The sequence below is a fragment of the Cricetulus griseus genome, chromosome 2 (assembly GCF_003668045.3).
Source record: "Cricetulus griseus strain 17A/GY chromosome 2, alternate assembly CriGri-PICRH-1.0, whole genome shotgun sequence".
NCBI classification, from domain to species: Eukaryota; Metazoa; Chordata; class Mammalia; order Rodentia; family Cricetidae; genus Cricetulus; species Cricetulus griseus.
The window spans coordinates 437,828,989-437,849,754 of NC_048595.1; the positions used below are offsets into that span (position 1 = coordinate 437,828,989).

General features: G+C 45.3%; 1 protein-coding gene across 6 annotated transcripts in view; it reads left to right on the top strand.

The window, feature by feature from the left end:
- The first annotated feature begins 346 nt into the window (after positions 1-346).
- Armc9 (armadillo repeat containing 9) overlaps positions 347-20,766 on the top strand; it is a 119,666-nt gene continuing 99,246 nt past the window's right edge. For 3 of the 6 annotated variants that reach the window (XM_027397446.2, XM_035441094.1, XM_035441095.1), the window contains exons 1-9: positions 348-501; positions 3,579-3,666; positions 5,756-5,884; positions 7,918-8,088; positions 9,794-9,949; positions 12,338-12,430; positions 14,229-14,253; positions 16,618-16,775; positions 20,366-20,464. In XM_027397446.2, coding sequence (XP_027253247.1) covers positions 3,616-3,666; positions 5,756-5,884; positions 7,918-8,088; positions 9,794-9,949; positions 12,338-12,430; positions 14,229-14,253; positions 16,618-16,775; positions 20,366-20,464 — 882 coding nt within the window. In that variant the 5' untranslated portion in view covers positions 348-501; positions 3,579-3,615. Of the gene's footprint in view, positions 502-3,578; positions 3,667-5,755; positions 5,885-7,917; positions 8,089-9,793; positions 9,950-12,337; positions 12,431-14,222; positions 14,254-16,617; positions 16,776-20,365; positions 20,465-20,766 lie in introns of all 6 variants that reach the window. The other 3 variants (XM_035441096.1, XM_035441093.1, XM_035441092.1) reach the window with 2 other exon arrangements.

Genomic DNA, 20,766 nt, shown 5'->3' on the forward strand with positions numbered 1-20,766 from the left:
GAGCCTCAGCACTCCTAGAAGAGGGGAAAGAGTTTCTTTATTGCCTTCAGCACTGAGTTTGGACCAGAGTAAAGAGTAGATCTGAATACACTAAGGAACCCTGAGTTTAATGCACTCTCGTAAACTCCCCAGGTAACTTCTGTCGTCGGGCTTGGAGGAAAGCGCCTTTAGCCTCTAAGCCATCTCGCCAGTCTCCGTTCTTTTGTTTACAAACCTACATTCATATGGAAAAGACAAAAGTGACTCTAATTTAAATTTCTGGGAGGTTCTGTCGTAGGTGGAAGTGTGGTGCTCGGACCTTAAACGGACGGACTCAGCGGGACCCTCACTTCCGCTGCGGACCGCTTCTGCGGCCGCCCGCTCTCCCTCCCAGGATGCTCCGCGCCGGCTTCGCCCTGCGCTATTGGCCGCGTCGCCTCACGTGACCCCGTGGCGGCGGTTGCCGGGGTGACGGCGGGAGAGCTGGCTGTCCGGAGGGGAGAGAGCGCAGCCCGACAGCCGGTAAGCGCGGCCCTGGATGCGGCTGGGCCCCGTGGCGCAGGCCTGGGAACCCCGCGTGGGTGGCTAGCCTCGTCAGCCCTGGCTCCTACATGGCCAGGGCCCGAGGCAGCCGCCTGCGCTTCGCAAGCGTGGTTTCTTTGCTTCTCCCGGGAACACCTCGCTCTGCTGCTGCGGTGGGGCGGACTTGGAGTGAGCCTCGGCAGCACGGTTCCGTGGCGTGGGGCGGTTAGTCCCTTCTCCCCATAGTTTTCATTAGTAGTTTTCCCTCCCAGCATCCAGGCCAAGCTTCACAGAATCCAAGTGGAAGCATGGTACTCGCAGTACAAATTCACATTCGTATTCAAAAATAGGCCTAAGTCTCTCGCAGGTGGAAATGCAGAAGTCACTGCATACCAAAACATGATGAACGGCCCCCTTCTTTCTCCACAAAGTAGATCCTTAGCCCAGAGGTTGTCTGGACTAAATTAACCGAGCTAAGGAGACAGGACATCCATCCAACAGAGAGGGTTCTCAAACGGGTGACCTTGAACTGGCAAGAAGTTTGCACTCGCTGACCGACCAAAGTGGGAAGCCCAGGACCCACATGTTGGAAGGAGAGAACCAATTCCTGCACGTTCTCCTGCAGTATCAGCATAGTTTTAGTTCTAGCGTCGTCGCTTTTCTAAGGTGGATGTGAATTTGCTCATGTGGTGGGGCACTGTCCTAGTTAGAGTTTCTATTGCTGCCATGAGACAGCGTGAGCAAAAGCAACACGGGGACGAAAGGGTTTATTTTGCTTATGATTCCACATCACTGTGCATCAAAGGAAGTCAGGACAGGATCTCAAACAGGGCATGAACCCGGAGGCAGGAGCCAATGCTGGGGCAAAGGAGGAGTGCTGCTTATTGTCTTGCTCCCTATGGCGTGCTCAGCCTACTTTTTAACTTAATTAAATTTATTTATTTGGTTTTTCAAGACAGGGCTTCTCTGTATAGCTCTGCCTGTCCTGGAACTCACTCTGTAGACCAGGCTGGCCGCAAACTCAGAGATCACCCTGCCTCAGCCTCCCTAGTGCTAAGATTAAAGGGGAGCCTGTGTCACCACACAGAGCTTTCAGCCTGTCTGCTTTCTTTCTTTTTAAAGATTTACTTATTTTATGTGTATGACTATTTTGCCTGTTACCATGGATTCCCTTGAAACTGGAGTTATAGACAGTTATTTCCTGTCATGAGGGTGCTGGGGATTAAACCTAGGTCCTCTAGAGGAGCAGCCAGTTCTCCCATGTACCCCTGACAGCCTGTTTTCTTATAGAAGCTTTCCTCTGTACCTCTGTACTTGTCTAGGAGACGTCAGCATCTTGACCTAGCCACTTTCCTTGTTCCTATTTTCAGCATGTTCTCCTCCATACTTCCCATCCATGCATTCAGTGGTAGTCTGCTTCTAGTCACCGTGTCACGCCCAAAAGTGTGACAACGCCAAGCTTCTCTCCCATACTGACCATGGAATTGTGAACATCTCTCCTCCTTTTTTTCCTTTTTGGTTTGTCAGCGTAGGGTGTCTCTATGTAGCCTTAGCTGTCCTGGAACTGTGTAGACCAGGCTGGCCTCAGACTCACAGAGAGAGATCCACTTGGCTGGAATGTGCTCCCTTTTGCAATACCTGAACACTGTTACCTCACTGTGTAGCACCTTTACTGCCCTTGCCTCCCCTGACCCTAACCTAGCTTAGCTTCTGTGTTCCACCATTGTTACATTTCTTTCTTCAAGGAAGACCTCACCTGGTAACCGAGCACAGACAGCTGCAAGTGCCTGGAGAAAGCAATGGCTCCACAGTGGTGCCATCTTAGGTTTAGTCCATACAGCTTCAGTGAACTCAGAATTCTGGATACCCTGTGAAGTTGCCTTAGTCAGTGTGGTTCCTGCCTTTCCTTTTCTTCAATCCATTACCCTGTAACCTCAGCTCTTGTTTTCATTCTCTTCCCAGAATCTCTTTCCATTCAGCCCCAGACCTGTCAGGACCTGGCTGTCTAACAGACAGCAAAGGCGTAGCGCCTCACACAATGCTTGCCTTGACTTATTGCAGCAGATTCTGTTGCAGGTGCATCAAGGACAGCCGGTGGGGAGTGCTTCTGGGAAGCCCAGCATTTGGGAGTGCTGAGCTAGATGTGGTTTGGCAGGTTCTCTCTGGGTGGGCATCTTTAAGTGGAGACCAAATAAGATGTAGATGTTTGCAGGAAGAGCATCAAAACAGATGGAATTGTGTCCACTCGGGTCCTGAGGGCAGGGTCTATTGTGGGCATCATTGAGTTTCTGTGTATGCTGGAACTGCTTGACGGCCAGGGTGGTTCAAGTCAGCAGGTCAGTGGAGAGCTGCAAAGGACTTAGAGAGATGGGTCTAAGGAGTCCACCTTCATCTGTAGGATCCTAGAAACACCTACGTGCTGGGATTACAGGCATATATGTATGTGACGCACTACCCCTCCCAAGTGCTAGGATTATTGATGTGTGTCACCACCCCCAGCTTATGAGATGCTAGAGGGTTCTTTGCCTTCTAGTCAAGCACTCTACCAATAGAACCACAGTTCAGCTCTCATGGTTTCTGCTGTTGCTCTGAGGAATTCCCATTAACTTGGTGACTTGAAGTAGTGCAGGCTTAGTGTCCTGCAGTTCTGGGAGTTTGAAGCCTGCAATGAACATTTCCAGTGCATAGCCACACAAAATATTTAATTGGACCTCTACTAAGGGGACTCACACGAGTGTGCCAAACTCATGTCTTGATAATTTATTTCTTCCAGGACAAGGTAGAGGACAGTGTGCCTTGCCTCCTTGACTTGTGTCTTCAAAGCCTGCAGTGACAGGTCCATCTTTCTGCATCTTTCTCTCTGACACTGGCCTTCCTGCTTTCCTCTGTGACTCTCTTGGGTACACTGGTAATCCAGGATTATCTCTGTGATTGAAGGACAGCTCTGTAGTCACAGGTCTGGGAACTACTGCGTGCCTGACTTTGGGGCCCGCTGTTCTGCCCACTATAGCCACCCTTTTGTGATTTCTCAGATGGTTGAAATTAACCTTTCTTTGTCTTATGTTTTTGTCTTGTAGAGATTTCTGCTGTGGGAATTACCAGTAACAATTCACTATGGGGGATATTCTGGCCCATGAATCTGAATTACTTGGACTGGTGAAAGAGGTAGTTAAATGAAATACAAGTTGCAGAAAAACATTTTTAAAAAAACATTATTTGTGTGTTTATGTCTATATGGCTCCTTGCATTGCGTGTGTGACTGCTGATGGAGGCCACAGTTGGGCATTGGATCCCTTGGAGCTGGAGTTGCAGGCATTTGTGAAACAGCCTTTGTGGGTACTTGGTTTGGAACTCAGGTCCCCAGAACATGTATTTTAGGATGTAGTAAGACCAGAGAAATGACTCAGAGGTTAAGATCACTGACTGCTTTTCCAGAGGACCCAGGTTTGATTCTCAGCACCCACATGATGACTTAAAACCATTAGTAATTAGCCGGGCCTTGGTAGCACATGCCTTTAATCCCATCACTTGGGAGGCAGAGGCAGGTGGATCTCTGTGAGTTCGAGACCAGCCTGGTTTACAAGAGCTAGTTCCAGGACATCCTCCAAAGCCACAGAGAAACCTAGTCTCCAAAGACCAAAAACAAACAAACAAAACCATTAGTAATTCTAGTCTCAGGGACTCCAACACTCTCTTCTGGCTTCTGTAGATACCAGGCATGGATGTGATGCACAGACATACCTACAGGCAAAAACACCCATACACATAAAAATAAAAATGAATAAATCTTAAAGATTTAAAATGTCGCAAGAATGGCTTGGTGGTTAAAAGCACTGACTGCTCTTCCAGAAGACCCAGGTCTGGTTCCCAGTACCCACATGTGGCTAATAGCCATCTATAATTCCAGTTTCAAAGGATGTGATGTCGTCTGGCTTTGTGGATGCTGCATGTATGTGGTGTACAGCTATACACGCAGACATGCTCTCTGTGCATGATATAAAAACAAATAAATCCTTAAAATATAGAAAGCTCACACATGTCATCCAGGTACTTGAGAGGCTTCAGCAGGTCAGTCTGGGTTTTATACAGAGACCCTGTTATCAAAACAAATTAAATGAACAAATGAATATACAAATAAATAGTAGGTGCAGCAGATTCTTTCTAATTTGTAATTATTTATTTATTTTTAACCATTACATGAGTATCCACTTCCTGCACTCACTCTCGAGTGTGAGTGTGTTATGTTTGATTGGGTCTCATGTGGCCTAGGATGGCCTTGGACTTGATATGTAGCCAGAGATGACCTTGAAATCCTTATCCTCCTGCCCCTGCCTCCCCAGTGCAGGGATCACAGGCATGTGCCACAGTCCTGGAATACCCTTCTCTGACTTATGGCCATTTAGATTTGCTGCACTGAAAGCTTAGGAAGAGTAGGATTCAGGCAGATCTCTGAGTTTCGTAGCTGAAAATGTGGATGCTGTTCATTGTGAGAAAACTGTCAGTTATGCCCAGGAGACAATGGAGGGATGCCGGGTGTCCACTTTGGGTAGGCAACTTTGTTCATTGTGGTAATGGTGAACAAATTGCTGTAGCTGGCACCACAAGGACTGTGGACAGGACCAGGCGACCCAGCCAGTTTAGAAAAGGTGAACATGATGTGACTGATGCCAACTGAAAGGACATGTGTGAAGAATAGTATTAGAGCATTGTTCTCAAGACTACATCATTTAATTTATTAATAAAAATGATGGGGCTAGAGAGATGGCTCAGTGGTTAGGAGCACACATTGCTCATACAGAAGACCCAGATTTGGTTCCCAGAACCCATGTAGGGTGGCTCATAACCACCTGTAGTTCCCAGGCCTGTCTTTTTGATAGTAGACTTTCTTTTTTTTTAATATCTTTTTTTTTAAGATTTATTTATTATGTATACAATGTTCTGCCTGCATGTATGTCTGCAGGCCAGAAGAAGGCACCAGATCTCATTACAGATGGTTGTGAGCCAACATGTGGTTGCTGGGAATTGAACTCAGGACCTTTGGAAGAGCAGGCAGTGCTCTTAACCACTGAACCATCTCTCCAACCCCGATAGTAGTCTTTCTTATGGGTATGGTTGTGACCATATTTCTGTTGGCCTTTTATGTTTGTATTAGAGAGATGTGTGTTCAGGACATTTGACTGTTGTTGAATTGGATTATTTGGAATTAGTTGGGTTTTTGTTGTTGTTGTTGTTCCTGAATTATGTTCTCTCTTAGTATTTGGATTTTGTGGAATTTGAAGACACCGTGAAGACATTTTCAAAAGAATGCAAAGTAAAAGGAAAGCCATTATCTAAAACTGTAGGTGGATCAATAAAGAAGGACTCCAAGTCACTGATAATCCAGGTAAGACTAGCCTTGTCTTTAGCTCTGTGAGAGGCTTGTGATGGTCTGAAAATTGCAAATTCTTTAAAGTTAGGTAAAAATAGACCCAAAGCTATCAGGAATGCACTAAGAACCTCAAGATAACATACATTAAACACATTAGGATGGTTGCTATGAAAAAAAATAAGCAAAAATAAACAGAAGGGGCTGGAGAAGTGGCTCAGTGGTTAAGAACACTGCTGCTCCTCCAGAAGACCTGGGTTTAATTCCCAGCACCCACATGGTGGCAGACAACCACCTGACACCTTCCTTTGGCTTCTGCAAGTATCAGGCATGCATGTGGTGCAGAGACATACATGTTGGCAAAACATCCATACGCATATCTACGTTCTCTCCAACAATGTAGAAGGTTCCAATTTTATCCATCTCTGCTAATATTTGGTCTTTTCTGGTGTGTGTGTTTGATATTTATCTATCTTTGTTTTTTGGTTACCGGATCAATAGTTATTCGATGACACTGTGTATTGCTATACTACAACATATGCTACTCTATCATAGTGCCCACTGATAGATTTCCCAAACAAAAATCCTTGGAGCAAAAGAGGAGTATGGTTGTGCATGCCCTATTCCCATCACATGGGAGACTGAGGCAGGAAGTTAAGACGAGGGAATCTAGCCAAAATCTGGACTAGAAAGATGGCTTAGTGGGTAAACACACTTGCTCCCAACTCTGAGGACCTTAGTTTGATTGTTAGGACCATGTGGTGGGAGAGCCAACTCCCAAAAGTTGTCTTTTGGCCTTCATGTACATGCTGTGGCACATGTACCAACACACCACACACATGCACATACATATATGCTCTCCAAACAGGTGTAATTAAAATATTTCTTTTAGAAACTCAAACAACAAAAATGTCTGGAATGGTGTTTACCCAAAATCTACTAATGGTTGGTAGCCTTAACCAACCTTAGGCCTAATTCCAGCAGCAGTGTGATTGGTGATATATATGCATTGTCATCTTGGTGACCTGACTAACCGAGGATCAGTTTGTGACTATAGTAACAGTGGATTGTTTTATGTGTAGAGGTTATTTTAAAGCAAGGACCATTTCCACGTACAGATATGATGGTAATGACATAGTGAAGGTTTGTAATTTCAGGTTTACAAATGCATACTCTAAAATAAATTGTAGACAGACCATTTGATATGTGTAGTGTGCCAAGACATGTTTTAAAAAGTTTCATGACTCTAAGCCTTAAATGACCAGGTAAGTCTGCACTAGCCTCATCTATAGTCATGAAACTCTCAGCTTCCCCAGAGTGGCTGGCAGGGTTGCAGGACACTCAGGAGAGGCAGCATGGGGCTGAGCCTGGCCTAGGAGCACATCCCTGGGCAGAGTCACTTCGCCATTATATTCTTTATTCACAGGAGAACGAGGAGCCTCAGACCAGGTCCCTCCACTCTAATGGGGGACTGTGCATGGCTGCCTGTGCTCTGTTCTGGCAGCCTCCAATCATAGTGGCTAACAGGCTCCCTGTTTGGAAGAGATGGAAATGCTTTACTGGGCTTGCTTTAAAATGTTCTGGGTTTCAGCCAGGCTGTGGTGGCATATGCCTTCAATCCCATCACTCCGGAGGTAGAGGCAGATGGGTCTCTTGAGTTTGAGACCAGCATGGTCTACAGGACAGCCAGGGCTACACAGAGAAACCCTGTCTTGAAAAGCAATCAAAAAAATTCCAGTTTGTACTGAAAGGATGGTAGTAGCTCAGGGTAAGGCAGCTTCTGAACAGTTGTTCTCCACCATGGAATGTTGGTAGTCTCTCAGGGAGACTTCAGGGCACTCATGTGCCCACTAGTTCTCTGGCCTCAGTGTTTCATGGAGTCCAGCTTGGGTATTGCAAAGGCTGAAAAACTAGGAGTGGTCACAGGGCTTGCAGCTACACACACTCTGGGAAGGAGTGTGTGTAGCTCTAGCAGTAGGTAGTGGTGAGAGTTTGGGGTGTGGGGATGAGCATCAGCTAGGGTTCCTGTTGTGTCTTCCTCTTCCCTGCAGAAGGATCTGGTGGCAGCATTTGACAGTGGAGACCAGAAGTTGTTCTTCGATCTGTGGGAGGGACACCTTCCCAGCTCCATCCGAGACAGCGACCCACTGGCCCAGAAGCTGGAGTTCTATCTTCACATCCATTTCGCCATCTATCTTCTGAAGTACTCTGGAGGCAGGCCGGTAGGCTGGTTTGGTTAGGGTCAGTCTGAGTTAGCTCGCAGGCCGCCATGGATTCCAAAGAAGCACTGGTTCAGTTTTGTGAGCATTTTATCACATTGCATCTTAGGTATTGATAAACGATTTTTGGCCGCATTCTCAGAAGTTTATTTTCTAATTTATATGCAGATTTGGTCATTTCTATGATCAAAGTTATATTGTTTTCCTAAACACCTCAGGTTCTTGGAGACTCATCAAAGCAAGTTTGCTTTACTTAGTAACTTGGCTTAGCTAAGAAAAGGCACAGACCATACATTTAAATGCAAGTAGTGAAGAAGTAGTGTTGAAGGTACATGGGCAGCTCGAATTTAGCTTCTGCTGCCTTTTCCTAGATGTGGAAAGGGAGGCAGAGGGCTGGTGTGTCAAGCCCCTGTAGTAGATGCGCCTTCTATTATAGATGAAACAGCAAAGGACAGAGAGCTGACATTTGATCACTCAAAGTAACACTGACCTGAGTTCCTGTAGGAATTCATTGAAATGTCAGGGGCACCAGTGGAGGGCAGTGGTGAGGGAGTGGCTTCACACCACTGTGAAGTAGCCATTCTTTGAAGTCTGTTCCTCCAAGGCTGACCCACGTGGGGGGAGGGGCAGACTCTTTGGTGCTTGTTATTGTTTTGTTTTTTCCCACCTTATTGCTGTTTAACATGTTTCTATTTTGATGTAATATGAAAGTCAGTGTTACCTATTTTCTAAGTCCAGTACTCAGAAGAGGACCTCATGGCCTAGGTTGAGTGAGATGTGTTTACAGAAAGAGGAAGGTTCTAGAGCCTCGGTGTCCACGCTGAAGCTGGAGAGGAGACTCCTTGAGTTGGGTTGTGTGTGGAACAGTGATGGAGGGGTCCCTTGAGTTGGGTTGTTTCTGGAACAGTGATGGAGGGGTTCCTGGAGTTGGGTTGTGAGTGGAACAGTGATGGAGGGGTCCCTTGAGTTGGGTTGTGTGTGGAACAGTGATGGAGGGGTCCCTTGAGTTGGGTTGTTTCTGGAACAGTGATGGAGGGGTTCCTGGAGTTGGGTTGTGAGTGGAACAGTGATGGAGGGGTCCCTTGAGCTGGGTTGTGTGTGGAACAGTGATGGAGGGGTTCCTGGAGTTGGGTTGTGAGTGGAACAGTGATGGAGGGGTCCCTTGAGTTGGGTTGTGTGTGGAACAGTGATGGAGGGGTTCCTGGAGTTCGGTTGTGAGTGGAACAGTGATGTGGGCACAGTCAATCCTTAGCTTCATGAAGGGAAGGAGAGCACTTCTGTGTCAGGAAACTACAAATGTGTCATTCCGCTTTAGAAACCTCTCCAAGGGCAACATGGGAATGCAGACAAATGTTTATGTGTCTGGAAAGTGGAAGCAATGGTGGGTACATCTCACTATGGGAGAATTAGTCAAGTAGATTATGATAGACAAGGTGAGATTGGTTCTGACACTGAAAATTATGTTAATGGAACTTTTGAAGGACATGAGAAGATGGTGATAGTGATGTAAAGAACATGTGAACTACACACTGGTCCTCTGGCATCCCTGATTAAAGTGATGTTAGACACTGCAGGAGTGTGCCATGCCAGGCTGGATGGGGCAATGCTAGTCAAACTGCTGGGACCAAGGGAAACTCAAAGAGTGGACAGGGTGAGCAGGAGGACTGAGTATGGAGCCAAAGACCCTGAACACATGTTCTCTTTCTAGGACAAGCAGGAGCTAGATGAGAGGATTTCTTATTTCAAAACCTACCTGGAAACCAAAGGGGCTGCCTTGAGCCAGACCACAGAGTTTCTTCCCTTCTATGCCCTCCCTTTTGTGCCCAATCCTATGGTCCACCCCTCATTTAAAGAACTCTTCCAGGTAAGCAGTTGCCTGTGGAACTTGTCAGAATCTGGACCACAGTGTTGTATTGGTGGTTTCTGAATGACACTTTAAAAGACCTAAAGTTTACCATCATTATTATCATTTTATTGTAGCTCTTATTTATGTAATTATTCTATTAAATGGTTTGGTAGTTTTTTACTTACTTTTTTACTATCCTGCACTTTCAGCTGTGGTTGTATGTTCTTGCACATATATGTAAGTCTGTAAGGGACGTAGCAAGACCTAGAAACAGTCCAGTTAGATATCAGTAGAGACATGTAGAAGGAAATTGGGTTGTAGTCTCAGAATGGAAATAACAATGATGTATCATATGTATGAACTGAACCATGTGTTGACTTACTCTTCAGTAAGCCAAGTCAGATACCAGAGAAGACACATCCAATGATTCCCTTTACAGTTAGCAAAATAAATGTAGTTTTTAGCCGCGTACACACCCATGCACACACATCAAATCAGTTTTTTCAAACATCATATAGTAAAATTGAGTTTTGGACAGGTAGAGTTCTATGAATTTTAACATTTGCATAGGCATAACTACTGTCTCTGCCTCCTGGGTCCTGGAATTAAAGGTGTATGCCTAGCTCCTTTTTTTTTCTCTAAGACAGACTCTTACTATGTCATGTCGTCCTGACTGGCTTGGAATTCATTATATAGAATAGACTGGCCTTGCACTCACAGAGTCTTCTTAGTATTGTGATTAAAAGTGTACATCATGGGCTGGAGAAATGTCTCAGTAGTTAAGAGTATATATTGTTCTTGCAGAGGACCTGAGTTCGAGTCCCAGCACTCATGTCAGCAGCTCACAACTGCCTGGAGCTTCAGGGAGCTAACACATCTCCTTGGGCACATGCATAGGTGCTCACACATTCACATAAATAAGTAATAAAAAATTTTGAAGTGTACATCACCAGTCCAGCTAGTCAGTTTCTGTTTAGTGATCAGTGTGTCTTCTGCACACTGCAGTGAACACCATCTTGTGGAAACACTTAAGACACCTGTGATTATTTCAGGGCAAATTCCTGAGCGCATGCTGATGCCACGTACTGACTTCAGCTTACTTAGTAAAAACTTAAAGAGATGGAAGGGTCTAGCCTGGTATACAGACTTGTAATCTCAGCTACGAGGGAGACTAAGGCAGGAAGATTACAAGTTTAAGACCAGCCTGGGCAATTTAATGAGATAGATCCTATTATCTCAAAATCAAAAGTAAAAGAAGCAGGGAATGTAACTCAGGGTGGAGCCCTTGCTTAGTATGTAGAGGAACCCAGGTTCAGTCACTAGGGGCCTGGGGTCAAAACAAAGTTTGCAGGCCCTGCAAGGGAGAGGGCGGGAGGCCATGGGGGAAACCGTGGAGGTGAGCCCTGGGCTGAGTCCCCCATCCTTAGTCGTCCTGCTGTGGATTAAGGTTCCGCTGGAGATTCTGAAGGATCCAAGAATTTAGTTCTGGAAAGACAAAAAAGCAGCCAAATGCACTCTAAAGCCTGTGTTCTACACAGGAAAAAACTGAGAAAGAGGATGAGTGGCTTTTCCCAGACTTCATCAGAGCTGGCCAGCTTCTCTGGGCTCTTCATACTTCTCCTTGGAAGTGTGGGATCAAGTGCTCATCAGACTCAGAAAGTGTCCTTCTCAAAGCTAAAAACAATAGAAATAAGAGCAGTCAAGGAAAAAATAAGAGATTCATGGCTGGAGAGTGTATTCTAGCCTATCCATGTTGGGCGCAAGAATATTGCCCAAGAAGTAATTGAGTGGAAAGTACCTGTTTGTTGATTATATAAAATAGTAGTCCAAACCAGAACAACTTGACTAGTGAGTTCATGGCTCCCAAATATTTGTTTTTGGTTTTTTGAGACAGGGTCACACACAGTCTAGGCTGGCTTTGAACTCGACATGTGACTGAGATGACCTTGAGTTTCTGATCTTCCTGCCTTGATCTTCTCAGTGCTGGGATTCCAGGCATGCACCACCTCTTTCTTCTTGTCTAGATACGGTCTGGAAGTGATTCCCTTTCTTTGGAGTTGTCTAGTAACTTAAGAGATAATTGTCTGTGTCACATCTACCATGGCATGCATCCCTAAACTATACCTAATTAATTTTGGTATTCAGCCTAATAAGCTTACCTATCATGCTGGAGTTTAAATCAAATGAAATATTCTAATCATATGCAAGTTATTTGTCCCTGCTGTGGGTCCTTGAATTATTTATAAATGAATCAGTCACACATCAGAAAACCTGTTTTCCTTGCTCTCTCAACCCTGGCAGGATGCTTCACATTTGGTTTCTGTAACTGACAGGGCTATTTAACCCAATGCCCACAGCTTTGTTGGTGCTGTGGCTATTTAGTGAGCTGATTTTTTTTTTTTTCAGGATTCTTGGACTCCAGAATTAAAGATGAAGCTGGAAAAGTTTTTAGCTTTAATATTTAAAGCCAGTAACACACCAAAACTTTTAACCATCTATGTATCCTTTTGAAGTGAGTGGGGACCCCTGGGGTTCTAGCAACAACACTGTCTTTGGGTCTCTTCAACCAGCAAGATGTCAAGGATCTGCTGCATTCGTGTTTATGAGGTGAATTAAGCATTTGTGGAGACTTTGCCATGACCTAGACAGGGCCGACTTTCATGGATTTCTGAGACTTGGCCATGGTCTTATTTTAATTTTTGAAAGACATATTGTGTGTGTGTGTATGTGTATGTGTATGTGTATGTGTATGTGTATGTGTATGTGTATGTGTATGTGTATGTGTATGTGTGCGTGTGTGTGCAGATGTCTGCAGAGGCCAGAAGAAAGTGTTCAGATACCAGGAGCTGGAGTATCAGGAAGGTGTGTCACCTGACATGGTTGCTGGGAATTGAACTCAGACCCTCCGGAAGAGAAACAAGTGTTCTTATCCATTGAGCCATCTTTCCAGCCCTATGATCTTATGTTGGTGTCAACAGTCTAGAAACTGTCTTGGTGAAGAAAAAAGAGAAAACTCTATACTCTTGAAAAAAAAAAAAAAAAAAAAAACTCCTTGGAAAAAGTGTTCCTTTGCAAAGGGTCATGTAGTCATATTGGAGGCCTTGAGGTCATGGCGTTTGGATTTGTCATTCAAATCTAGGCTTTTTAAGCCACCATGTTGCATAGTTATATACTATGAAGTTTACACATCAGAAGTGTTGAATTTAATGAATTTTAGCAAGTAGACACAGTTGTACAGCCATTATACTAATTTAATCCCACTGGGGACACTTTTGAGAATACAGAGGGACAGTGTCACAGCTATAAATGGAGTCTGTTCCAAGAATAGCAGAATGCTTTGTCACCCCACCCATTGGAGATTGGTTTATTTCCCACTGGCTGTTAGTCTACAAGAACATGTGTCTTTTTTTTGTTTTTTTGTTTTTTTTTCCGAGACAGGGTTTCTCTGTGTAGCTTTGGAGCCTCTCTCTAGAGACCAGGTTGACCTCGAACTCACAGAGATCCACCTGCCTCTGCCTCCCGAGTGTTGGGCCACCAACGCCCGGCGAACATGTGTCTTTTCTTATTGGACAAGCATCTATCCAAAGTTATCTCATCTAAGGCTGGAGGATATACATTGCTAATGCACAAGGTCTGGGTTTGATCCCTTGCCCTGGAAGAGAAGAAAAAGAAAGGAATGGAGAGGAAAAAGAAGAGCAGAGGCGATTGCAGTGCTGGGTATACCCCTCTGAATGTACACAAAGTCACTGAAGCATGCACTGTAAATAGGCCCCACACAGCATGTGTGCATGGAGCTGTTAGAAAGAAGGAAGAAAAACTGTAAGATAAACCAAAGGCATGACTCTGCGCATTGTACAGACAACTGGGAGCTAGGATTGAGAGCCAGGCAGCCCAACTCCAGGTGCAGCCTTTGCCACTGTCCTCCCCCAGTCTGTGTCCTCGGGCTGAAGTTTTTGAGCCGCAGTAACAGTCTCAGGGGTATGGGTTCAGAGAAGCATGGGGAAGGTTTTGCCAGCAGTGCAAAGGCCTCTGTTAGGGGCAAGCAGGCCAGTGTGGAGGCTGCGAGAGGGAATACTGCAGCACATGGCTCTCATGGAGGCCACTGCGATGAAGCCAAGGGGTGGCAGTGACTAAGCAGCATAAGAAACTGCTGCCTGGTTGTTTTCAGCAACCTTTGGAGCTCTGGCCTCCACTGTGGAGATCAGTCTCTTCCATCAGCCTCTGGCCCTTTCTTTATCAGCCTCACAACACCAGATGCCCCAGGGCCCTGTTTTCCTGAGCTGCTTTCTCGTCCCAGAAGGAGAATGGACAGAATAGCAAAGGTAAATCATCTTGATTACTGCTTTCATGAGAGCAGCTTTGCCAGCTCAACTTTAAGCTGTGAGAAGAAACAGAGACGGAGAGAATTTGTGGACTTGGCAAATGAGGGCTTTCAAAGTCTAAATATTTACAGAATGCCTTGTGACCCTGCTCTGTGCAGCTCCTTGAGGCCCACTCTTTAAGGATGGCTAGTGTGTCATCCTGTCCAGCATATTAGATAAGTAAGAAATGGAGAAAAGGGAAACAGCCAAGTCACAGGCTGGCAGGAAGCACACAGCCAGCATGGGGCAGAGAAATTATTTTAATAGCTCAGCTTTTACCTCCTGCTTGTCAGATGCAGTTCCATTTTTAAACAGCATTTCCAGTTTTTTAAACATTCAAAGCAATTCCAGTCTTGAGCGTTTACATAAAATGGTGTTTTTTTCCATGGCAATAATTTTTAGCAGAACATTTCATCTTTCAGTAAGGGGAGAAAAACTAGTCACTGTGGCCTTGGTGGCTTTAGTTGCCATGCTTTGTCTTGGTCTTGTCTTAGATACTCTGTTTTGGAAATGCCTTCAGTTGTTGGGAAGTGTCTGTGATGAGCTTTATGTACAAGTATTTAGATAGGCAGGGCCCTCAGCTCCCAGAGGATTGAGTTTTCCTATGTGAAAATTTGCTCCATGAAACAGCAATGTTGTTCTTTTCCAAAAAGAGCAATGTCAGAGGATTTGAGAACTTTCTTCCCTAGTTTTTCTGTGCTTCGTGTAAGAGAATTAAACTTTTATTTTTATGTGTTCAGGTGTTTTGCCTTCATGTAAGTCTATGTACCACATGTGTACCTGTCTCCCTCAGAGGCCAGAAGAGGGCACCAGATCCTCTGGAACTGGAGTTACAGATAGTTGTGAGTGGCAGTGTGGGTGCTGGGAATCAAATCTGGGTCCCTTGGATGAGTGCTAGTGTTCCAAACTCTAAGCCATATCTCCATTCCCAGCATTTTTTTTAAAGAAAGGAAGTATTAGTAAATTATTTAATTCCGCTTACCAGGGAGTTGGCAAATGAGTGATCATTTAGCTGTGACACATATGGAGAGTCTGGTAGCGTGAGGCAAGGAGATTTGAATGCTTGTTTTTGCCCTTGGTTTCCTCATGTGTTATCCATCTGCCCGTCATCACAATGAAATAATCATTGGAGGCAGTTAACTTATAAAGCAAAAGTGTTGGTTTAGTTCTCTGTTCTGGGGGCTGCAGTTCCAGATCAGACAGCCTGGTTGCTTTGGGTCTCTGATGAGGGCACCGGATGTTGATAGTAAGTGACGTGGTAGAACATGCTACTTATATCATGAACCTGGAAGCAAAGAGAAGACAGACTGGGTCCTTCCTGAAATTTTTTTTTTTAATTTTTTTAATTTTTTATTTTTATAATGTGTGCAGTGTTCAGCTTGCATGTATGCCTGTAGGCCAGAAGAGGGCACAAAATCTCATTACAGTTGGTTGTGAGCCACCATGTGGTTGCTGGAAATTGAACTCAGGACCTTTGGAAGAACAGTCAGTGCTCTTAACTGCTGAGCCATCTCTCCAGCCACCTTCCTGAAGTTTTTGTGCCCTCCTAGTAGCACCACCCCAGGGCCTAAGCCTCTAACACACGGATATTTGGAAGACACTCATTCAAACTGTCAGATTGTACCACTGGCCCCAAAAGCTAATGACCATCTCACAATGAAAACACACTAATCCCATCTCTGAGAGGCCCCAAAAGCTTGCTTGTTCTAGCATTGTTCGGAAGCCTGATATCAGAGATTCATCTAAAATTCAAGGCAAACCCCCCCTCTGAGCTCTGTAAAAGACATACAGAAAATTACAAACTTATCCAGTAGCAGAATATGGGCAGGTTACAGGTTCCTAATCAAAAAGGAAAGAACAGGAAAATAAAATGTATAGGAATACCTGAAGCAAGAGCCGAACACAGAATGGCTCTTTTTGTTGTTGTTGTTATTGTGAATGCAATAGCAGTAAAGCAGATATGCAGCTATTTTTGTGGTAGGATATAGAGTCCTTGGGGTATACGCCCAGGTGTGGTGATATCTTGCCATTTACGCCCAGGAGTGGTGTAGCTTGGTCATGTGAACATTGCAGGGAACCTCTGTCCTGCTTTCCATATTGCTGCCCAATTTCACACTCCCACCAGCAGTGAGTAAAAGTTTTCTCACATCCTTGCCAGCATTTGCTGTTGGATTTCTTTTTTATTGTTGTCACCACTTTATGTGGTGCTGTGAAGTACCATAGCGGAAGGCTTGGCAGCCTCCGAGAAGAGCACAGTTACTTGGTTTCTGGGTTTGCTGCCAGTGCTGTCCTTGTGTCTGGCTTCAGTGTAGACTCTCTTCCTAGAAATGCTGCAGCAGCTCCACCAGCAACTGGTGGAGGCTGAGCGCCGAGCCATGACCTACCTGAAGCGCTACAATAAGATCCAGGCCGACTACCACAACCTCATCGGAGTCACAGCCGAGCTGGTGGATTCTCTGGAGGCCACAGTCAGTGGCAAGATGGTAAGGAACATCCCCTTTGTGTATTTCAGAGGAAGTGCATGGAGCCTGGCCGCATTGGTGTGGGACTCCTGACCCCTCACTGATGGAACCTCCCTGTATTTCAGAGAGCCAGTGTGTACCAACCATGCCAACACCTGCAGTGTTTGACCTGTGTTCTGAACACGTGCTCTTTCTTGCTGTCAGTTTCTGCCTTATTCTTTTTTTTTTTTTTCTTTAAAATGTTATTTATGGGCCCAGTTTAATGGCACACACTTTAATCACGGCACTTGGGGGGCAGAGGAAGACAGATCTCTATGAGTTTGAGACCAGCCTGGTCTAGATAGCAGGTTCCAGGTTAGCCAGGGCTACATAGTAATACCCTATCTAAAAAAACAGAAAAGAAGAAAAAAAAAACCCACAAAACTAAGATGAGCAGAGTTGATAGAAGTATCTGGATACTGTGTCAACGTAGGAAGATCCATTGTTTTACTGTCCCCTGGCAGGGCACTGATCCTCAGTTCTTTGTACCACATAATTTTGTTGTTTCTGTTACCTAATAACTTATGATGATACATGTCTAGTCTTAAGACTAAGGTAAAGGGGACTAGAGAGATGGCTCAGAGGTTAAGGACCAAAGTTTTACTCTAACATGATTTTTGGAGGAGACAAATTGTATTCAACCTCAAATAGGCATGTAGAAACTCAACACAGAAAGACTACAAGGAAAAATACATACCTCCCTTTTGTTTTCTGTCCTATTAAAAAATAAGTGTCCCCATTCTAGGTGTGTCTCTGGCAGCCAGGAGGATGAGATACCTGGTGTGGCATGATGATCAAAGATGAGCCTGTAAACTCCTCCTACTGACTTTGCAAGCTGAGACTTGCAGATGTCAAAGCAAAGATGCCAAGGGCCAGGATCAAAATGGGGCTGGGGAGATTGCTCAGTGGTTAAAAAAACCTGTGCCAGGCATGATGGTACCTGCCTTTAATCCCAGCACTCAGGAGGCAGAGGCAGGCAGGTGGATCTCTGAGTTTGAGGCCAGCCTGGTCTACAGAGGGAGTTCCAGGACAGCCAGGGCTACACAGAGAAACCCTGAGGAAGAACACTTGCTCTCAAACTGGACCAGGGCTCAGTTCCCCCTGAACCCATATAGTGGCCCTCTTTTGGCCTCCTTGGGAACCAGGCATGTATGCAGTGCTTTTACATATTTTACAAAGCGCAAAAGTATACATAAATCTTTTTTTTAAAAAGAAGGGCAAAGCATGAAGGATAGATTCTTTTTCATTTTAACTTAGATTATATGTGTGTAGGTGTTTTGCCTGCATGTGTGTTTATTTACCATGTGCCCGAGGTGGCAAGAAGAGGGGCATCAGATTCTATGGCACTGGAGTTACAGGCACTTGTGAGCTCCCTGATGTGGATGCTGGGTACTGAACTCATCCTCTGGGAGAGAACAAGAACTCTTAACCACTGAGCAGTCTCTGAAGCCCCATAGTTCGTCTAGAAAGATGTGCTTATGACAAAAAATTTAAACAATGCAGAGGACCCCACCATGCTTTCACCCCCTTTTGACAGATGTTAACATGTTCTTGCTCTTGCGTGTGATTTCAGTACATTTGTGTGCATATATGGAGGCCTGTAAGTGTAAACACATGGCACCCAGTGTTCTTAGATTTAGTTGTGATCATATGGCCTATCCCTCCTCTGAAACTTGCTACTTATTTCCCATTTATCACAGTGTGTTGATGGTCTTTGCCCATGACCGTGTCCTGCTCTTTCCTTCCACACATCAGTAAAGAAATGGAATCAGTGACTCCCTCCTACCTCATTCTGCAAATGCTTATGCAGGATTCCACCTTAAGGATGGCCTGTTAGCAGATCTCCAGTGATGGATATGAAGGCCTTTTTGCTATGCTTCAGGATTGTATCAGAATGTGTTTCTCTACACAGTCAGCAAACACCATCCATGATTAAACTTTGTAGTTGGGTGTGGCTGTGCACACCTGTAATTTTAACACTTGAGAGGCAAAGCCATCCTGAGCTTTCATGGCAGGAAGTCAGCATCATGTCATGCACTTGACAGTTTATTGACAATGACTGCCGTCTACATAGCCAGCATTTCCTTAATACTGGGCATATCTATGGCCTTAGCACTCCTCAGTATGAACCAGGCAGGTGGGCATCTTTTATCTCACTGATGGCTCAGGAATGATTGAGCCGGCTCCTATTGTCAGGAATCCAAAACTAGAGCCCAGATCTTCCTATTTGAAAGCACCACTCTTGCCTCTACATATGGCCATGCACTTTCTTTATGCTTTGAGTTTACAGAAACAGTTGAGGCATCATTTATTTTCCATGGCATTTGAAATGCACTGAGTGGAATGGTACCCTTTGAAGTAGGGTAGCTGTGGTCAGTTCCTTTGTTTTCTGAGACAGGGTTTCTCTGTAGACCTGGCTGGCCTCAAACTCACAGAGATCCTTCTGCCTCTGCCTCCTGAGCTTGGGGATTAAAGGTGTGCCACACAATTGCCCAGCACTTCTTTAAAAAATGATTTATTTATTTATTGTATGTGCATTGGTGTTTTGCCTGCATTTGTGAGAGGATTGGTCCCCTGGAATTGGATTACAGACATTGTGAGCTGCCGTGTGGGTGCTAGGAATTGAACCCTGGTCCTATGGAAAAGCAGCCAAAGCTCTTAACTGCTGAGCCATCTCTCCTACCTCTGTAGTCTGTTATTTTTAATCTCTTAGGTCAGTGTGTTAATTCCTCTGCAGAACTCTGAGGTTGTGGTGATTACTTTTAATTATCCACTTAACACAGTCTACAGCCAATTGACAAGGGAGTCTCAGTAAGGGATTGTCTGGATCAGGTTGGCCTATAGGCATGTCTATGGAAGACTGTCTTGTTTTTAAGTTAATTGATTGGGAAGACCCAGCCCACTGTGGGCAGTACCACTCCCTAGATCTGGATTCTGAACTGTGTAAGAATGGAGAAATTGATCAAAGTAGTAAGCATGCACATACATTCTCTCTGTCCTTGACTGGGTGCCACTGGATACTTCTAGTTTCTATTACCGACTTCCCCACAGTGACACCCTGGAATAGTGAGCTAACGTAAACCCATTTTCCCCAGTGTTACTTTTTGTTAGGGTTTTTATTACTGTGAAGAGACACCATGATTGTAAAGAAAACATTACCAGTCCATTATTGTGGCGGGGAGCACGACACCATGCTGGCAGATGAGGTGCAGGAGGAGTAGCTGAGAACCTTACATCTTGCAGGCATAGGAAGTCGATTGAGACACTGGGTGGTGTCCCCAGCATAGGAAACCTCAAAGCCCACCCCCACAGTGACACACTTCCTCCAACAAGGCCCCACCTTCTAATAGTGCCACCCTCTATGAGACTGTGGGGGGGCAGTTTTGAACCACAACAGTAAGGTGACTTTGTCACAGCAGCAGAAACCAGGACAAAGAATAAAGCGTTAAGATGCTGTCTCTAGCCTGGCTCTTTCATCAGCTCACCCACAGGAAATGCTGAGAGGTAGTGAGCCTTAGAGGTGCTTCGGGCAGGTTGCATGCCTGTCATCCGATGGCCTGTCTTTCTTGCAGATCACCCCTGAGTACCTGCAGAGCGTCTGCGTCCGGCTCTTCAGTAACCAGATGCGGCAGAGCCTGGCTCACAGTGTGGACTTCACAAGGCCTGGGACGGTGAGGCACTGAGAGAAAGGGTGTTCTGGGTTTGTGTCCGTGTCGTTCCCCCCCCCCCCCCCCCCCCCCGCCCCAAGACTTAAAGTGAACTTACTAATGAAAATGGAAAATGGAAGTCTGAGAAAATGACATTTGGGAGACTCTGATGCAGTTGTCTTTGGCAGTCTAGAAACTCCCAGAAGGAAAACAAAGCTGTTAATGAGGAGGGTGCAGCTGAGGGTCAGCCCTTGGGGTGGGCGAGTCCAGGTCTGGACAGGGTCCCTGGTGATCTGCAGTACCCTGTGGGCCAGCACAGCTTTAAC